This window comes from Equus caballus, chromosome 31 (genome assembly GCF_041296265.1).
Source record: "Equus caballus isolate H_3958 breed thoroughbred chromosome 31, TB-T2T, whole genome shotgun sequence".
Lineage (NCBI taxonomy): Eukaryota > Metazoa > Chordata > Mammalia > Perissodactyla > Equidae > Equus > Equus caballus.
The window spans coordinates 3,515,814-3,534,756 of NC_091714.1; the positions used below are offsets into that span (position 1 = coordinate 3,515,814).

General features: G+C 46.0%; 1 protein-coding gene across 9 annotated transcripts in view; it reads left to right on the forward strand.

The window, feature by feature from the left end:
- The window catches only part of RPS6KA2 (ribosomal protein S6 kinase A2), a 367,321-nt gene that overhangs the window by 259,546 nt on the left and 88,832 nt on the right, over positions 1-18,943 (forward strand). For all 9 annotated transcript variants that reach the window (XR_011434455.1, XR_011434456.1, XM_023633075.2 and 6 more), the window contains 2 exons: positions 5,476-5,592; positions 13,830-13,911. Coding sequence is in view for 7 of the 9 variants with exons in the window: in XM_023633075.2 (XP_023488843.1) it covers positions 5,476-5,592; positions 13,830-13,911 (199 nt within the window). In the remaining 2 variants the exon portion in view is untranslated. The remainder of the gene's footprint in view (positions 1-5,475; positions 5,593-13,829; positions 13,912-18,943) is intronic.

Genomic DNA, 18,943 nt, shown 5'->3' on the forward strand with positions numbered 1-18,943 from the left:
CTGCTTCTCAAAAACTGCCTGAGGCCCGGTCAGGAGGGAAGTGGGGCTGTGTGGAGGGTGGATCCAGGCTCAGGACGTAGGGATCTGTTTATGGCTCAGCTCCCTGGGCTCCCTTGAAGAAGCCGCCAGCCTGTCTGAAAGGCGGAGGTTCCTTCTGTTCTTAGAGTCTGTGGTTTATTTGTCCAGCCATTCTCACTTTAAATTCGTAATATGTGCAAAAACCACCCACGCTAGGATCTTTGTAGTACACTGCATGTTTATTGGTGCAGTAAGCTTTACTGGTAACAAGAGACCCAAAACCTAGCAACACTGTAGACTAGGTGTGGTGAGCCCTCGTGCTAAAAACAATTAAAAGTACTGGATAAAATATCTTGTTATTTATTTTTTAAATTTTTTTTGCTGAGGAAGATTCACCCTGAGCTAACATCCGCTGCCAATCTTCCTCTTTTTGTATGTGAGCGGCTGCCACAGCATGGCCACTGACAGATGAGTGGTGTAGGTCTGTGCCTGGGGAACTGGGGCTGGCCCTAAAATATCTTTTGAAAAATAGTTAAATGCAGGCTCTGGCCTGGTGGAGCAGTGGTTGAGTTCACGCGCTCCACTTCAGCAGCCCAGGCTTGGTTCATGGGTTCAGATCCCAGGCGCGGACCTACATACCACTTTTCAAGCCACGCTGTGGCAGGCATCCCACATATAAAGTAGAGGAAGATGGACATAAATGTTAGCTCAGGACCAGTCTTTCTCAGCAAAAAAAAGAGGAGGATTGGCAGTGGATGTTAGCTCAGGGCTAATCTTCCTCAAAAAAAAAAAAAAAAAGTTAAAGGCATTCATAAGTTGAGAAGTTAGCAGGAAATAATCAGAGACCAAAACCTGTGTTAGAGCAAGAACCCAGAGGAAGAAGACAGGTGAAGTTGACTGCCTCCTTGAGGGCAGTCGACAAAGTGAACTGAGGTTGGTGAAGTCATATCCTCACAGGGCAGGGGGACCGGTGACAAATTCTAGCACTTGCCCCATGGAGACCTCTTACCCACCCCTGCATAAAGCTGAGGCCTCAAGGAGATCCACCTGTCCCTGGCCCCTTCAGATCTCTCGCCCACACACACGTGTGCACACACACAGGACAGTTGTCTGTGATGAGCCTCTGGGACTGGAGTTCTGGGGAACGGTCCGGCTGCAGATCCAGACTTGGGAGTCATCAATGTTGAGATGCTAACATAAAGCCTGAGGTCCCAAGGAGGGTGATTACACGGGGCAAGAGGCCAGGGACCGAGCCCAGGCGTGAGGGGACATTGGGAGGCTGGGAGATGAGGACAGAACCTGCAAGAGACAGAGGAATGGGCAGGTGGGGGTACCGGTAGCACAATGTCCTGGAGTCCAAGTGAGGAACAGGGAGTGATGGCGCGTCCCCAGGGCCAGGAGCACTGAGATTTGACCACTGAATTTAGCAACGTGGAAGCGTCTGATGAGTCGACAAGAGCAGTTTTGGTGAAATGGTGAAAGCCGGACAGCGGTAGGTTCAGGAAAGGAGAGAAGGACTGAAAAGAGTGAGTATGGAAAATCCCTTCAGAGAGTTGTCAGGAAGGGGACACGGTGGTGGCTGGTGACGGGGTAAGGGAGCAAAGAAGTTTTCATTTTTACTGAGAAGAGCATTGACCGCCTGTTTGTAAGCTGGGAATCATCCAGTAGGAGAGAGAAAGGAGTGGGAGTGTGAACGGGACGCCACCTGAAGCCGTGTTCTGAGCTGGGACCCCGTCCTTCCCAGACATTCCAGACTCAACAGCCCTCATCCAGGGCCTGGAGTCTGCATTTTTAGCAAACTCTCAGGTGGTTCTGATGCAGAGGGGCACCATGGCCACGTGGAGAGCCTCCGGAACAGGATGTTGTTCCTGGGCAAACCCATCATGTTTCTGTGTCTAGAAGACCAGCTGGTGGTGCTGTGATGTGAAACGGTGATGTCAGCGTCTTGCTGCCCTGAGCTTCTGCAGGACTGTCAGAGCTCTGAAACCCAGAGTACGGGTTACCTGTCGCTGCTGCACGACCCACATCAGAACTGGACCAGGTTCACTTCGCAGCACTTGTTCCTAGCAAATCAGAGTTTAGGAAATTTCTTTGTTCTTTTCTACATTTTGATAAACCACCTGTTTCATCACTTATTCTATAACCTTCCTGGGAATTGATATATCCTACATGTGAATTGGCGATTTCTAGAATGATCTCTCCCCTTTTTTGGAGATAAAGCTGACACTTGCCCAGTTTTTATTTTCTACGTCTTCATCGGTAATATTTCACAACCTTTACCTTGCGTTTACTTTTTATAAATACTCGCCTTTTACTGATGTCAAAAGCAGAGGATTCAGAACAGAGGGATTCTGTGATGTTAGCTCAGGGATAATCTTCCTAAAAAAAAACAAAACACCCAGATGGAAGCAAGAGGGGAACCTGTCCAGGCAGATCTGCTTCTAAGTGTCTCCAGACAGGACAGTCCTATTTTCTGGGTCATTTCATGATTATTGAGCAACTAGAATTAAAATATTAGCCATGCCTCATTTTGAAATAAATGCCTTTTCTCATTTATGGGGCGGGTCTTTTTATGTAGGACTCTGTGGATTTTAATGCCGTTCCCATAAGAAAGAGAAGCTGGTGAGTTGGAGAGACTCACACAGTAGGACACATCACCCTGTCTCTTCGCTGCACCAAAGTTGCACCACAGCAAGAATCCACACGAAACTTGAAATGTTAGGAGAGATTTGTGTCCACACCTTTGATTTGAAATGTTAAGGTGATGACTCAAGAAGGTGAAATACTGACCTGGCAAGGGAGTGGGGTGGACTGGGCAAGAGAAGGCAGCCTGGGATGCTGACTGGATGTTCTTAGAAAGGTGTGAAGCTACCTTCAGCTATTGACATACAGGTGCAGGGACCATGGATGCAGAGCAGATCCTAAGGTTCTAGGGGTGAGATGCTGGATGCTGGACGCTGCGGGCTCCCGCTGTAGGAAAACTGGCCGCCTGCTGGGCAAACCTGTGTGATGATGGGTCCACAGAGGCGGAGAGGGGCCCACTGGTGCCCTGGCAGGTGGATCGGCCTCATTTACCACAGTGGCAGGTGTCTACCCTCTTAACAGAGCTGCTGAAGAATAGGCATGATCTGGAAATCCTCAAGAAATGCACACAGGTGCCGTCAAATGGGCTCAGGGATGAGACCTTCAGATTCAGAGTCCACGCCCCCGTTGTCACCTGCCTCCTTGGCCGTTTCATTGATGCCGCATTCTCTCTCCCACCCTGCATCTTGGGATGCTGTCAAATTTTACTTTCTATTGGGCAGTGTGACCCTGAATGTGTTCATGTTACCAAAATGACGTCACAGAAAAGTGTGATTTGGTGAACTATTACCTTTCTCATAACATGGGAGTGGCCTTAACACAGCTGCATGATTGAAGTTATTATAGGAGTGAATTCGGGATTCTGGGTGACTCACACAGTGCGGTCCTGAAGGTAGAGGATGGTAACCAGCCCATTGCCAGGAAGGTGCTTCATTAACAAGAAAGGGGCATTTTCTTCTTATTTAAGGGACAAATAAGCTTCCATTTCTTGCTTCAATTGCTAAGTCAATGGCAGAAAAGCATAGCATCTATGTTTCTGTGGGGACTTGGGGAATTTTTTTGAACTTCAGCTTTTGGCCTTGTTTTCTAAGTGGGAAATCAGAGTCTGCCAAATGCAGTTCTGGAAAATGCAGGTGACACAGTGAACCCTGAGGTTCCCATTTTCCTCTTTCTCTCCCTGTTACAAATAGAGATTTCCCTATAAATACTGCACAGTCTCCTGGAGCTGAAAGGGTCCCTCAGTTCCAGAAAGCCTGGTGTAAAGCTGAAATGTCTTCAAATGCGATCTCCGCCCATAACTATGATCTAAATACAAGCCCATTCGTTGGCTTCTGCCCCCAGCATCCTTACTTATTTATTCGAGAAGTAATTACAAAGCAATGACATAATTCTTTGTCTTTTAACTGAGCTCACATAAGCCTCATGAACTGACCAAAGGGAATCCATCTTGGCTGTATTCGCTGTTTGTTTTCACAAATAGAGAAAACATTGCTTTTACAAAAATGGCAAATAATTCTTGAAGATGTAAATATTGAAGTGTTTCCTTTAACCATCAGAATAAAAAAGCAAAAGATAACTGCAGAGGCCACTGACGTGCCCAGGGAGGTCTTACAGAGGGTCCAATGTTGGTTCCATGGAGATAAAATAATAAAATGTATAACTGGGGAAACTGAGTTTTTCATCCATTTTAGCGAGAGCCCACTGTAAGGCAAATTATTGCTATTATGATTTCGTTCCAAAATATTTGCTCTTCGACTAAAATAGAGAGAGGAAGTGTGTGGCTTTAAAGGAGTCCTTCACTGGAAACTGAACTCTGGCACTTTTCTAGCTGTGTAACCTTGGTCAGAATGAAATCTCCGCTTCCTAGGGTTTTTTAAGGAATAAAAGAAATAATGTATGAAAAGTCCTGAGTGCCCGGTACACAATATGCCTGCAGTTACTGGTAGCTATTTTTGGATGAACTTTTTAGCCAGCCCATTCTGATGTTCTCCATTACTCTGCCCAATGCCAAAACTTTAGCAAGGGACCAAGGGTCAGATCGGTGGCTGGAGTGGGAAGGGAATCTCAGAGATGCACAGAGAAAAATGCAAGGAACGGTTGGGCTCTGACGTCAGGAAAAACACCTCCTTTTCAGTTTTTCTATTTCAAATTTCTGGCGTTGGGTGGATAGCCTGCCCCTCTACAACTGAAGTAATGCATCTTTGGGGGCAGGAAGCTCTCTGATGAACATTTGTAGTGATTTCGGCCAACGTTTTCATTTAAAGATCATTGGCTTTTTTACCAGCTGGGAAATCTTGCTTCTGGACTGGCAGAAAATTTTATCCAAATGCTTCTTTGGAAATACAATCTCTAGAGTGGCAATGAAACATTCTTTGTGTTAGCTGTGGCAAAAAAAAATAAAACAAAAAAAAAATCAGAAATAGTATAAGAAAAAGAAGGAGGAGGAAAAAAATCCTCATTTCACAAACTACATCCACATATGGAAACTCTCTGACCTTTCTGAGCACGGCAGTGTAGACATTAAAACAGCCATTCTCAGAGGGTCATTTTGTTCCACAGTTTCCATTTTCATCCCTGTCCAGACGCAGCATAGATTTCAGTGACAGTCCCTTTAGATTTCCTTGAGATGCTGGTGTGAACAAATGACAAAAATCCATGGAGAAAAGAAACAAATTTGCCGTTTGCCTGCAAAGGGGGTAATTGGCACAAATAGGCAAGTTAAGTAAAATTAAGTGGCATCACAACTTTTAAACTCCAATCCTAAAAATCTGTAAAATACCCAACTAGTCAGAACTTCCATGTAGGATGAGACTGTGATCAATTCAAAGGAACCTCGTGATTTGTGTTTTTATTGTGTGTTACGCTGTCTTGTAGGAGGAAGGCATTGTGAAGGAAATTGACATCAGCCATCATGTGAAAGAAGGATTTGAAAAGGCCGACCCTTCCCAGTTTGAACTGTTGAAAGTTTTAGGACAAGGATCCTATGGAAAGGTAAGTTAGATCTTGGGTTCCCTCTGGGTGAGTCCCATTGCCCTGTGGCCAGCCCCCATCTCAAGGAGGCAGCCCTTGAGTGTCCGGTGACCAGAGAGACGGTCAAGATGCCTCCTGAACACAAAGGAAGCTGGCCCTGTGGCTCGTGGAATGAAAATGACAGGCGGTCCTCCCATTGCAGCGTCCTGAGTTGACTGGAATGCATGTCAGAACCGTGACCTCACTTTGCACGGCTAGAACTTCGTTACCGCGGAGCCGTGCAAAGCGAGGACTGTCTGCACCCTTGCAAATACCACCCACGCTTTCCCTCTTCTTACAGCTTCCCTCGGCTCTTAGTTTATCCCCATGGAGAGTAGGCTTGTTGAACGTGAGCCAGTGCATCTCTGGAAGCACATACTCAACAGGTATTTTTGAAAAAGGAAAAAAAAAAAGAAAAGAACAAGAAAGAGTGAAAAGGAGAAAATAAGCCCTTCAGGACTGGTCCCCGTGACTGTCACTCAGGAGTCAGGAAGGCGGGACTTGCAGTCCGGCTCCTCCCCTTCTCCGCCACATCAATTCCACAGTTACTTTGCCTCTCCAAGCCTCAGTTTCCCCATCTGTTGATCTATTTTTTTAAATGGGGATAATATAAACTATGTAATTATTCTATGGTTTAAATACGACCTGAATCGCATCTAGCACTTGCCTCAGATGTATCTGTGCGTAGAATTCTTAGTTTTCTTTTTCACCTTCAAGTTACAATAAAAGCTAATTCTCAGGAAATGAGAAACAGTTGGCTCTTCATTTAGGGTCACATCCGTATACAACAGAACGTCAGTAAATCTTTTCAGTTGTGATGGTGCGTGAGTTATCCCAGTGCACTGCTCATTTCTTTACATCCTTGCTGTAACTTCAGGAAAATACAGACTCTGATAACAGGATTTCCAGAACATAAGGGCCGGAGAGAAACCTTGAAGCCGACCTTTCCTAGAGGGTAAGCAGATGGGTCCTGGCCTTTAGTGTAACTATTTTATACGGGATGTGGACATTCACCACGTCTCTCCATGCCTCACAGGACTCGTGCCAAGACGCACTGTGGCTCCTGTTGATTTCATGTAGGATTAATAGTACGTTAATGATGTTCTGGAAAATCTCTTACAGACCATGAAAATTTGATTGTTTGCAAAATTTATCTTTTGGCGTTCTTATAAGGTAGAATATCTTTTTCTTTTCCTTTTTTCTCTTCCACGTGCTAATATGATAAGGAACATGTGTTTATAATGAGGTATGTACATAAACATCTCAGTTTGAACCATTTGAAATTTCCAGTGTTCAAACTTTTGTGGCCTCTAAAAATGGCTATTTCATATGGTTCCTAAGGTATTTTTAGAAGTAGGGAGATGAAAATTGAGTCTCTCACTGGGTAAATAGCCGTGACTAAAGAGAGAAGCAGGACCTGTTTCTGTGGTAGGGGAATGTCCTGCCGTTAATTAGAAATGTTGGAAAAAGGGAGAGTGGCACGTTCTTTCCCTAAGAATCATGATCTGGAAATAGAGACAAGCAAAGGTGTTTCCCTTTTCTACCTTCAAAGATGCTGCCCTCGTGTTGTTCCTTGAGAACGAATTCAGCCTATGTGAGCACACGGTCTGCTGAGCCCTCTTGGTCTACACTGAAGGCGATCGGGGTGTGCCTCACACACAGGCCCAGGACGCGTTGGCCAGGCATTGGTGGACGCGCTCCCTTGTTGAGGGGCTCATTTCTTTGTGGATCCCTCCATCTCAAGGTGTCTGGAAACACCAGAGATGGGAAAATGCTTTCTGAGCTCTATGGAACCATAGCTCTGAGGCTCCGGGTGTCCATTCAGAGTCTCCACTGAACAAAAGCCACCCTTGGAAACGTCCTCCTCCGAGACCTGAGGGCTTAAAAATAAAAGGAGAAAAGGCTTTTTCAAATTCCATACAAATTTCAAATTTTGAATTTCAATTTTGCTTTGAAAAAACATTCTTTAGGGAGCCAGCCCTGCGGCCGAGTGGTTAAGTTCGCGCACTCCGCTGGGTTTTGCTGGTTCGGATCCTGGGTGCCGACACGGCACCGCTCATCAGGCCACATTGAGGCAGCGTCCCACATGCCACAACTAGAAGGACCACAGCTAGATATATAACTATGTACTGGGGGGATTTGGGGAGAAAAAGCAGGAAAAAAAAAAGATTGGCAACAGTTGTTAGCTCGGGTGCCAATCTTTAAAAATAAACAAAGAACCAAAAACCATTCTTTGGAAAGCAAGTGAAGTAATGGTGTTTGGCAGAATCCGTTTGGAATGATAATCTTCATCACGTTCCATCCTTTTCCTTCCCAGTCCTTCTCACAACTTCTCATTTATTATTCCATGAGGGATAAAAAAGCAAAGTGCAGAAGGTAAAAAAGGGCAAGAGAATTCAAAGGACAAAGCAGTGGTAACGCCTTCGGATATGTATCCTCCATCAACTGCTTAACTCACCAACTCAAGCACTGCTTGTGTGTTGGCTGGGTCAGCCAGGTCAGAGCCATCGTTGACCTTAGAAGTGAAGTTTGGGGGCCGGCCCGGTGGCTCAATGGTTAAGTTCGCACATTCCTCTTTGGTGGCCCCAGGTTCACCAGTTGGGATCCCGGGTGGGGACATGGCACCGCTTGTCAAGCATGCTGTGGCAGGCGTCCCACATGTAAAGTAGAGGAAAATGGGCATGGATGTTAGCTCAGGGCCAGTCTTCCTCAGCAAAAAGAGGAGGATTGGCAGCAGATGTTAGCTCAGGGCTAATCTTCCTTAAAAAAAAAAAAAAGAAGTGAAGTTCAGGGTTCCCGGTGGACCAGGGGTGCTGTGTTAACACAACAGGAGCCTGGAAAGAAGAGGCATTATTCTGGAAAGCTTAACTCAGAAGTCCCCTGGGAATGGCTCAGAGCCAACATTAGGCACTAGAGAGCCACAAATAGAAATTATAGGGGCCGGCGCCGGTGGTGCAGCGGTTAAGTTCGCATGTTCTGCTTCTTGGCGGGCCAGGGTTCGCCATTTCTGATCCCGGGTGCAGACATGGCACCGCTTAGCAAGCCATGCTGTGGTGAGCATCCCACATATAAAGTGGAGGAAGATGGGCATGGATGTTAGCTCAGGGCCAGTCTTCCTCAGCAAAAAGAGGAGGACTGGTAGTAGTTAGCTCGGGGCTAATCTTGCTTAAAAAAAAAAGAAGTGAAGTTTAGGGCTCCCAGTCTACCAAGGGTGCTGTGTTAACACGACAGGACTCTTGAAAGAAGAGGCATTATTCTGGAAAGCTTAACTCAGAAACTCAGAAGTCCCCTGGGAATGGCTCAGAGCCAACATTAGGCACTAGAGATCCACAAATAGAAATTATATTTGTCCACACAGGGCTGTTTGTTATGAATTTTTTATAAAAGCAAAACTAATGACAAGAAAGGGAAATGCCATATGTTCTAATGCCCCGTTTATTTTCTTCTTCATCTCTTAATAAAAATTGTATGTCCTATGCAGGAGTAATCTTCATTTTGCTGTCTATAAGGGAAAGACAGGCAAAGCTACATGTTTTCCTCCTGCAGGAAGCTCCTGTTAAACAGCTTTCCACCTCCTGTCTCTGCTCCGAAGAGTAAAGAGCTGGTGTCAATCTGGACTCCAGCCCCCCCGGGGTCATATTCACCTGTCACTGGGTTTCTCATTCTTTCATGCATTCAGTGACTGCTGATGCTGGAGATGCAGAAATGAATGAAATGCAGTCTCTGCCACTTAGACCTTTGAGCTAGTGCCTGCTTCTGATCCCAAACTGGTCCCTGACCTTGACCAGTCTTCTCCGCGTCCACCACTCTCTGCTTGTTCAGCCATAGGACTGTTCCTCACACAGAAGCAACACTAAACCCCAGAGGAATGAGTCACTGGAGGAGCATCTCTTACAGGGACAGCTGAGGCTGGGAGCCTCAGGGTTACCCCCTGTACTGGACCACACTAACGGTGACATGCACTGTCATCTCCAAAGTCAGTCCTGCAAAGCAGTGGGAGCCTAGAAACCAGTGTGCGGGAGCAATTTGCTGGAAGTAATAGATACAATCTCTGGTCATTGGTAATTTGTTCAAACCATCATGATTTCAGTGCTATCCAGAGAGCATGGGGGAGCAGTCGTACAAAGGACAAGAGACACACAGCCTTACCCTCACACCGAAAGGCGATCTGAACGTTGAATTGAGAAAGCAATGAAACGCTTTGGAAAATCTGGCAAAGTGCTTTCAAGCGTTGAAATGAGTGATCCAGACCCGATGTTCCCGTGAGTTTAGAAGAAGGAGAGATCGGGGAGCTGCCCCCCCCCCAAAAAAGCGATGTGCCTTGGCCCTCTCCCCATCTGCTCGCATGCTCCTGTGCTCCCTTATCTGGATAATCAACAGGGGTCAGTATGGAAACATTCTTAAAAACGTTCTGGAGAATGGTCCATACATTATGATTCCACATTCTGAGAAGGGATCAAACCCAAATCAAAAAATGTCCTTGCCTTCCTGTGACTTAATTGGTGGCATCGTAAGAATGTGTCTTTAAGTGTCTTTCTTTGGGGGAACATTATTACCCCAAGGTCCCTATAGGGTGCACAGCTGCCATCCACTTGTCTCGTGTGTTAGAGGCCATTGCAGACCGATGGCGATGTTCCAGATCTGAGAGAGAGCTGAAAATTCTGCTCAGAGAAGCGGGTAGTGGTTTTCCTGATGACAGTGACGCATGAAGATTTGGGGCAATTTAGAATGCCATAGCATCGATCTCCACGTGCGTTCTCCCGTCACGTCTTTGCAGCGTCGCGGGCTGAGCTGCTGAAGAAGCAGTTCCAAAAATGAAACGAGGGCGCATAGAAAAAGCCAACTAGATTAAGTATCAAAGATTCAGTGACTGTATCTGCTGAAATTGTCAGAGTCGTTTGGGAACTTATTTCACTGCATCCAAATGTATTCCTAAATTGCGTAAGGATGACGGAAGAAGAGCAGAGAGAAATGCTAGATGCAGCCGTCCAGGCGTGCCATCCCTGTGGCTGGTAGAGCAAGTCTCTTCACTCATCGTTCAATTCACTTTTGAAATTGACTTTTGCCATATGTTGTTGTTTTGCAAGATGTTCCGTATCTCCTGTTGGACACTCTGCTTCTTAACACTGTCCTTCCTGCTCCACTACTTGTGGTAACTTGCAGGACCTGACGCATGGTAGGAGCTTGACAGATATTGACAGAATGGAATTTTGTCCTGTTCTTTTCAAAAGGAAGAGTAGAACTCTTTTTTAAAAACGCGTAAGTGTAAACAGCCATGACTGTCAATCGTCTCGCGTTTAAAGCTGGAAACACAATAGAGAAAAGAAGTTTTATATGCAACTATCTATGTGAAATTTGACATCATTTAAACTACATCTTAGCTGATGGCTGTGTGAACTCGGCTTCCAGCGTAGACGTACGTGGACTAGGGTTTCCCTTCTCCTTGAGTTCATGTACGTGCCCTCATCTGTATTCGCACATGCATGCACTTGGATCCTCCTTGTATTGTTGGGGAAGGTCCTGCAGGGGGAAAAGGTAGAGAACGGAATGAAAAAGGAGACAGAAAAGATGGTTCTGGATATTCCAAAGGCTGGACCTTCCAAACACAAATCCTTCCTATTCTTTTCTTGCTTTTCTTCAGCATTCCCCATGAAAGGGGAGTTTATCATTGTTGCTAGTTCTCTGATTATAAGAACGCCTCATCTGGGGGCTAATAAGTCGGTTTCACTGTGATAGAATGGGGAGATGAGTCTGCCCCCCAACCCAAGCCCTCTGTGGGTTTCAGCAATGATCCACGGCACCTTCTCCACTCGGTGACTCAGGGACCCAGGCTGCTTTGCCTGTGCAGCCCCGCACATCTGTCCTCATCGCCACATCAGGGAAAGCAGCAGCTGGAATGTTCTGTGCCAGCTCTTCAGTTCTCTGGCCCACAGGGTCACGCTCACCCCCTCACCTAATGCAAGATGACTGGCCAGCAGCCACAAACACAACCATCCCTCACCCCCATCCCTTTCAAGGAGCAGCTTCCATTCCCATGTGCTGAGACACTGGTGCTCTCATCCGCGTCCCCGCAGTAGGGCCCCCAGCCTCTCCCACCTGCTCACTGGGCTGTGCTCATCACCCGGACTCCTGGCTGCTCGCCTCCTCCCACCTGCCTGCACCGGCCCAGGAGGGACAGGGCCGGCCACACCTCCCTGCTGACCCCAGTTCCCCACAACACTACCAATCAGGTTGACATCAGGTGCCACGGAAGGGCTGGAGAAATGAGAGGACTTACAACATCATTTTCTGTGTGCACAGCCTGTGACGTCCCATAATTCAAAGAAGGGCTCAAAAGTCAAACGCGAACGTTTCTCTCTGTATCCTACTTCTGACCACTGCTGTCACAGCTCTACCTGCCTGTCGGGAAGCTCATTCTCAGCAGGATATTCCCCAGACAAAGCAACTCCCGGGGCTGCAGGAGGCCTGTTGGCGACAGAAGGGCTTGTGCCCCACGTCCTGTGCCTGGTGAGGGAGAGGCCCAGACTCTCTCCCCAGGAGTCTGCGCCACAGGCTTATTTATCCGGACGACAAGCAAAAACCCGTGGACACACACGTACACACAGACACACCACGCATCTCCCAAAGATAAATACTAATTCTCAGCAACAGTGTAGTCCAAAACCCAAGAGAGAAAGGGGAAACCTATTTCTAATTGCACAGGATTTTCTGGGACCCTCACTCCTGGAGGCAGTGTCTGTCCTAGGAGCCCTGCCGCCCTGTCCTCCTTTGCCCCCACTGGTGTCTGGGCAGAGGGGAGGGTGTTTCCGTTGACACAGGATATTCCCGTCTCAGGAGGGAACTGTGATTTGAGTGGTGACAGCGATCAGGAAGGAGCAGCGGGAGCAGTTCCAGGTCAGGAGGCAGCTGGATGTCTCCAGGGCACGCACTGCAGCCGTGAACTGATATGGTGCCCCCGTTAGCCCCCGTCCATGTGCTGGGAGTCCGTGTCTTCCAGGTCCGCCTTCCCTGTGTCTCCAGAACAGACACTGCGGTCTCTGTGTGGAAGGCAGGTTCAGTTTGCACCAGCGGACACTGTTCTTGGAGCTGCTGCCCTCGGTCACTTTCTTCCCATCCTCTCTCTCTCTCTCTCTTTGTCGTCTACGGTGGGAAGCTGAGAGTGCAGAAATCCACCTGCTGTATCTCTCTCTGCACAAGTGGAACTGAAGCCTCTTCCACTCATTGCACACTTAGTCTTAGTTGGCGTGGCTCCCAGGGCTGGAATCCCTGGGTGTGTCTATACTGGCAGGTCTTCCTGGCTTTAGAGGCTCGGTGAGGAGGCGTTCTGGGAAGAAGTGAGTCATCATCACTCAGGCGGCACCTCTGTCTCCCGGACACAACTCCATCTGCGCGTATGGTCTCCAACAGGCCAGCTGATTTTTGCATCTACTGGGAAATATTGTTAGGGAAAGCAAATAACTATATTTTTTTCATTTTCATGGAAGTTATATATATATATATATATATATATATAAAGGATATCCCAGGTTTGTTTTTGGGGTTTTGGGGCTTTTTTACTAATTTTGTTTAAAAGTCATTAATATGATTTTAAGCTCGGCCCCTCTCGATTATCTTTTCTTTTTGGTTTTCCTCCATGATACGCCTCAGAAAGTGTTTAGAAAGTGTCAAGTGTCCACATGAGTATATTTAACAGCCATTTGGAAACTAACTCTATCTTTAAGCTGAAGCTACTTGAAGCTAAAGTTTGGGTGAGGAAAGCTCAAAATAAGCAAAACTCTTTTATCTTGGGAATCGGAGTCAGTTCTGTGTGATCGGCAGTAATTCTCACAGTGGGGACTTCACCTTAAACCAAATGACCTCCCTTAAAGCTTGTGAATATTGTCTGTTTTTCTAAACAACTGGTCTTTTTTTGAAAAAGGAAGGTGGTGTTCTTCCTGATAGAAAATGTTGAATAGAAAGATAACGGTACCAAAAACAGATAATTCTTCTCACAAACACGTCCTGATGTTCATCAGAGAGCCGTAGTAAATTACATGAAACTAATGAAACTAACCCGTCAGCCTAAGTGTCGGAGAAAATTGTAAATGTAACATTTCCCTACAGCGTATTTGTTTGATTGGAACTTTCTAGACTTCCTGGCGTATCTCCTTGTCAAATCAAATAAGGAAAATGAGTTTGAAGTTTTATCAACTTCGGATGTTGTGTCTTCTCTTTCGAAGGTGTTCCTGGTGAGGAAGGTAAAGGGATCCGACGCTGGACAGCTCTATGCAATGAAGGTTCTTAAGAAAGCGACCTTAAAAGGTGAGAATTTCCCAGAGGGGCTGGCTGCGTTTGAGACCTGCAACTGTGGCTTATGCTCTGCTCATTATTGGGGAAAATATCCATGCTATTGAGTGTTGTGTGATTTGTGAGGGTGTCTCTACAGGAGAATATCAGGCACATACCCTCTATTTGATAATAAACAGTGTAAACATTTCCCTGAATATTTAACATACCCTGCTCAGTTCCACAGTCTTCAGAGAGAAAAGCCATATTGCGTAAGTACCATCCTTCCACACATGCTCTGCGCTGAGCATTGAGAAGGAGAGCATCAAGCAGGCTGGACGGCCGTCTGTGGACAACAAGTCAGCTTAAATATCATCCATCAGACTGGATTGCTCAGTTTTAAACAAAATGTGATTAACGGCTGCATTCTTTCCCTTTTGTCCCGGTGACTGGGTTTCAGGAACACAGTCCAATAGCGCATCCCCACTCCTCTGTGCTCGTACCCTCTGGTAAAGTATATGCACTAAACACATGGTCAAAATAAAGCTGTTACGTAAAATCTGTATTCCAAGCTCATGGTCATTTGGCCAACAGTACATACGAACTGAGCGCCCACTACATCTGTTCTGATCACTTCCTCTTCACCCGTTGGTGAGGAAGGGATCCCACGCCCTAAATAGTGTGAGATGGCCGAACCCATGATACGTGGCACTGGGCAGGTAAGGCGATGGAGCTCGTTAGTCACATATACCAATCATCCCCTGGGGAGGAGGGCACATGCACCACACTGGGCCCTGTGGGGCTGCACTCAGGAGCATAGTGAACAAGCAGAGACTGTGGGAGGCAGGCTTTGTAGCACCAAGAAGATGGGGTGGTCCCTGGTTCCACAGACGATGCAGTGGGCTTATTTGAATAATCTGAGGGCTGACAGGGAACTGAAGCCTGTTAGGTTGAGGACGAGGTGGGCTGTAGCTGGTCTGGCTTATGGGGGAACCAGCAGGGTCAGGTGCCTTTCCTGCCAGGTGGGGGGCACACCTGTAAAGGGCGGGGGAACTCACGGTTCCTTCCGAGATGTCAAGGCAACATGTGAAGTTTTAGGTCTTGTAACACAGTATCCTCAGCAAGTGTTAGGGGGGACAGTGCAAAGAATATGTCATTCTCGGTGCTCAAGTCACTTGCCGTCTAGCTAGGGAAATAAGATATATATTTTTTGAACCACATGTAATCCACAATGTAGGGCAATGAATGAATAGACCAAAGATGTGCAGACGTAAACATCTTAGATAGACGAAGAAAAAAAAAGAGGTCCTCCAAATGAGGTCGTTCAAGAAGGACTGAGAAGGTGAGTGAGACTCAAGACTGAAAGGATGGAGGAGTAAGAGACAGGAGTCGGGTTGACATTGTCAGCACAGCCAACAGTAACCGCTTTGGCCAGGCTGGAGCCGGTACCAGATTCACCTCTGTGTGTGTTTGGGGAAAGTTGTTAAAAATCGATTCCCAGGCTTCTCTCCTGATCTGGTGAATCATGATCTCTTAGGGGTGGAGCCTAGAATTTGACTTTTTTCCGAGTTGTCCCAGTAATTCTTACGTTCACCAAAGTTTCAGGTTCTCTGATCTGGGCCTTCTGCTTTATTAGCAGACGCCTGAGTTTTTAACTCAGTGTTATCAATAGCAGCATAATTTAAACCGTGCTCTTTATAATCAACCTTTTTATTGTAGCCGTGATAACATTTCTAAACCTGTTTGTCTGTCAGACTTGGCCAAATATTCCAAGATTCTCATAATAATGTAATTTTAAAGAACTGTTCTTTAAAAATATATAGGAGACAAAGTGACGTATGGGAAAATGTACAGGAAACAAAGCAGATTTTGACTCTCTATCCCCAACTTTTAGCAAAATAATCTCTTAACAGTAGTTCCGTGGAAATAGAAAATTAAATTAGACATTTGTTAGTTCAGGGTCATCTGAATGTCTGAAAAATGAACAGCTGCTCTGGCACCTGCTCAAAAGGTTAAACACCAAGTCACCATATGACCCAGCTATCCTGCCCCTAGGGACGTGACCAAGAGAAATGAAAACACACGTCTGCACGAAAACTTGTATGTGGGTGTTCACAGCAGCACTGGCCACTTCACAACAGCCAGAGAGGGCAAAAAACCCAAATGTCCATCAACTGATGGATAAATAAAGTGTGGTGTAGCTATACAATGTTCCACTGTTTGGCAATAAAAGAAACGAAATACTGATAGATGCTACAATGTAGATGATCCTTGAAAACATTAAGCCAGTCACGAAGTTCCCCATTGTATGATTCCATTTATGGAATGTCCAGAACAGGCAAATCCATAGAGACAGAAAGTAGATTAGTAGTAGCCTGGGGCCAGGAGGTTAGGGAGAAAGGGAATGATGGTTAATGCGTATGAGGTTTCTTTTTATAGTGATGGAAAATGCTTTAAAATTGAGTGTGACGATGGTTACGTAACTCTGCGAATATTCTAAAAAACCGTTGAATTGTGCCCTTTGAGTGAATTGAATGGTATACAAATTATCTCTCAGTCAAGCTATTATTTTTAAAAATGAACAGCTGCTAAATAACATGGCTATTTGCTTAAACCCACTCTTTCATCCTCAAAGCATTGAAATTTACTCTCAAACACAGAGCAGGCAGCTTCCTGTGGTTGAAGAGAAAAACAGGTAGAAACGGGAAGCTGTGATGGTTCAATCTTATAATCAGATCGTGCCCGGTGATCGCAGACCATCTGACTTTCCATCTGAAGATTCTGTTTTTACCTCATCAGCGTGTGTGCGGTGACCTTAAACGGTTCCTTTACTCCTTGAGTCACAACTGTTCCCTCTTTCCCCTCAAAAATGACCTCACCCTCTCCTGGGCCTGAAAGGAGAAGAAGGAAAAAGTAGGACTGAAATTGGAAGCACTAGGAGAGACCCTATGGCTGCCTAGCCTGCTCTGGAGGAATGGAAGAAAATCCGGGCGCTGGAGAGTTGTTGTTTGTTTAACCTGTTGCTAAGCCTGCGCTCCGTCAGCATTGACCTTGACCTCTGAGCTCACGTGCGAAGCTCTCCCTCTCCATGCCTTCACACTCCGTGGGCACATGAGCCTCCACGTTTGTTTCTTGTTCAATCCAGTGCCCGTGAGAAAGTGTTCCTGCTACAATGTTACACAGACTGGGCAGAATATTTATATATATGAAACTGTGTATACAGAGCCATCATACTGTTGTTAAATACACGAGTTTCTCCATCGGCACAGGTAGAGGCATATATATGAACACACATTCAATATATGTCCTGCTAGTCGGAAATATGCCAAAATGAAAACGGTTCTAAGCTTATTGGTAGCTTTTATTTTCTTCTCTATACTCTATATTAAAGTTTTCAACAGAAATCAAACATAGTTGACTTTTTATCATGTCAAGTTATTTGTGAAATATTCCAGAACAATATGCTTGACTATGTAAACTCCTTTTTACATTGTGAGAATGAGCCATGGAAGCATACAAGAATAGAAAATTTTCCCATTGCCCTATGCTCCTTTTAAACCAGCTTTAAAACCAAACATTGTTGTACATCATAGACTTTTTAAGTTTTCCATAACGGTCCATCACGAAAGAATATTGTTTTCCAAAAATGCAGTTGGAGTTCATTTTTTTAAGAGAAAATTAAAAATCTTTACAAAACAGTCCTCTCCGCGAGGTGGCTCTTGGAGGCATCATAGGAGGACCGAGTATGTACAGAAAGGAGGCCAGGTCTCTATGTACATCACTGACCAGACTTCCCCTCGGAAAGGATGCCTGCCCTCTCTAAACCTTCATTTCTCCTCACTCGCGAAAGAAGAGGGTTGGTTCAAAGGATTATTTCAAGTTGCTTTAGCTCCAACGCCTCTGCATTCCATCAGCCTGAGTTACTCAAATATTCCATAACTCATTCTCCATCTTAGACCATCACCAGTTTGCAAACGAGTTAGTAATCCTGAAGGATGTGGAAGGAAGAGGAGTGCACTGTGACAACGGCGGTGACAATCGCCACTCCCAGACAATGGAACCTGGAGTTACAGCCAGCCACTCAAAGGAAAATGCAAGGAGTTTGAATAGTGAAATTATTTTGAAAAGGGAAAATGAACAGGGGGGCGGAGGGCTTGTGGGAATAATTGTAAAACTCCAGATTGTTTCTCAAAAACACGGATGCCTGTCATGTATGCAGAAGTGAGAATTGTTGTCAGTGGGATTCCAAATACTTGACATAAAAGATAATAGTTTCTGACAGCTCTATTTTATCCTTAAATAAGTTAGGAGTTGTCAGGCGCCTGCCCCCTCCTTTCTTTAAGGAGGTTGCACATCATTTCTAAGGGAAATGTCAACTGCTCCAGCAGCTGAAGGTGCGAGAAGCTGGCAGGCGAGTGCTCGCTCCCCCCGGTTCCCGGCCCCCTCATCTCAGCGCATCCTCCCCGCCTCGCGTGGATGGTGTTGCTGTTCTCCTAGCTGTTTAACAACCCTTTGAAAATGTTCAACTTCTCTAATTGACAAAGTTTCTGCATTGGTGACTCAACATTGAGTTATTAGAAGTAACAATTCTAGGTAATGTATTCCAAAGAGAATGAATTCCAAAGGGGGATGTCCCGCTTTGAGTTGTAAGGAAGTTTGGTTTAAAAGACTGCGAACGTATTCCCAAGCATGAGACCAGAGAGGAAGCATTGCCATTCCCTATGTGGTGAGTTGGCAAGTGGGCACTGTCACCCACGTGGATGACAAGGGTTCCCAATCTTGGCTGCAAGCTGGAAATGCCTTCGGGACTTTCACAAAATGCTGACGCTCGGGGGCCACTCCCCGGGTTCTACATTAGTTGGTGTGGGTGTGGGCTGGACGTGAGAATTTGGAAACCTCCCTCTTGTGCACTGCCAATGAGGGGACACCCCCATGCAGTGGTTCGGAGCACAAACTGGACCCTGGGGCCTCATGGAGTTTAAACTCTACTGGCTGTGTCACCTTGGGGAACCTCTACTGCACTCCTTTTCCTTCTACTTAGAATGGAACGATGTCAATAATAGTACCT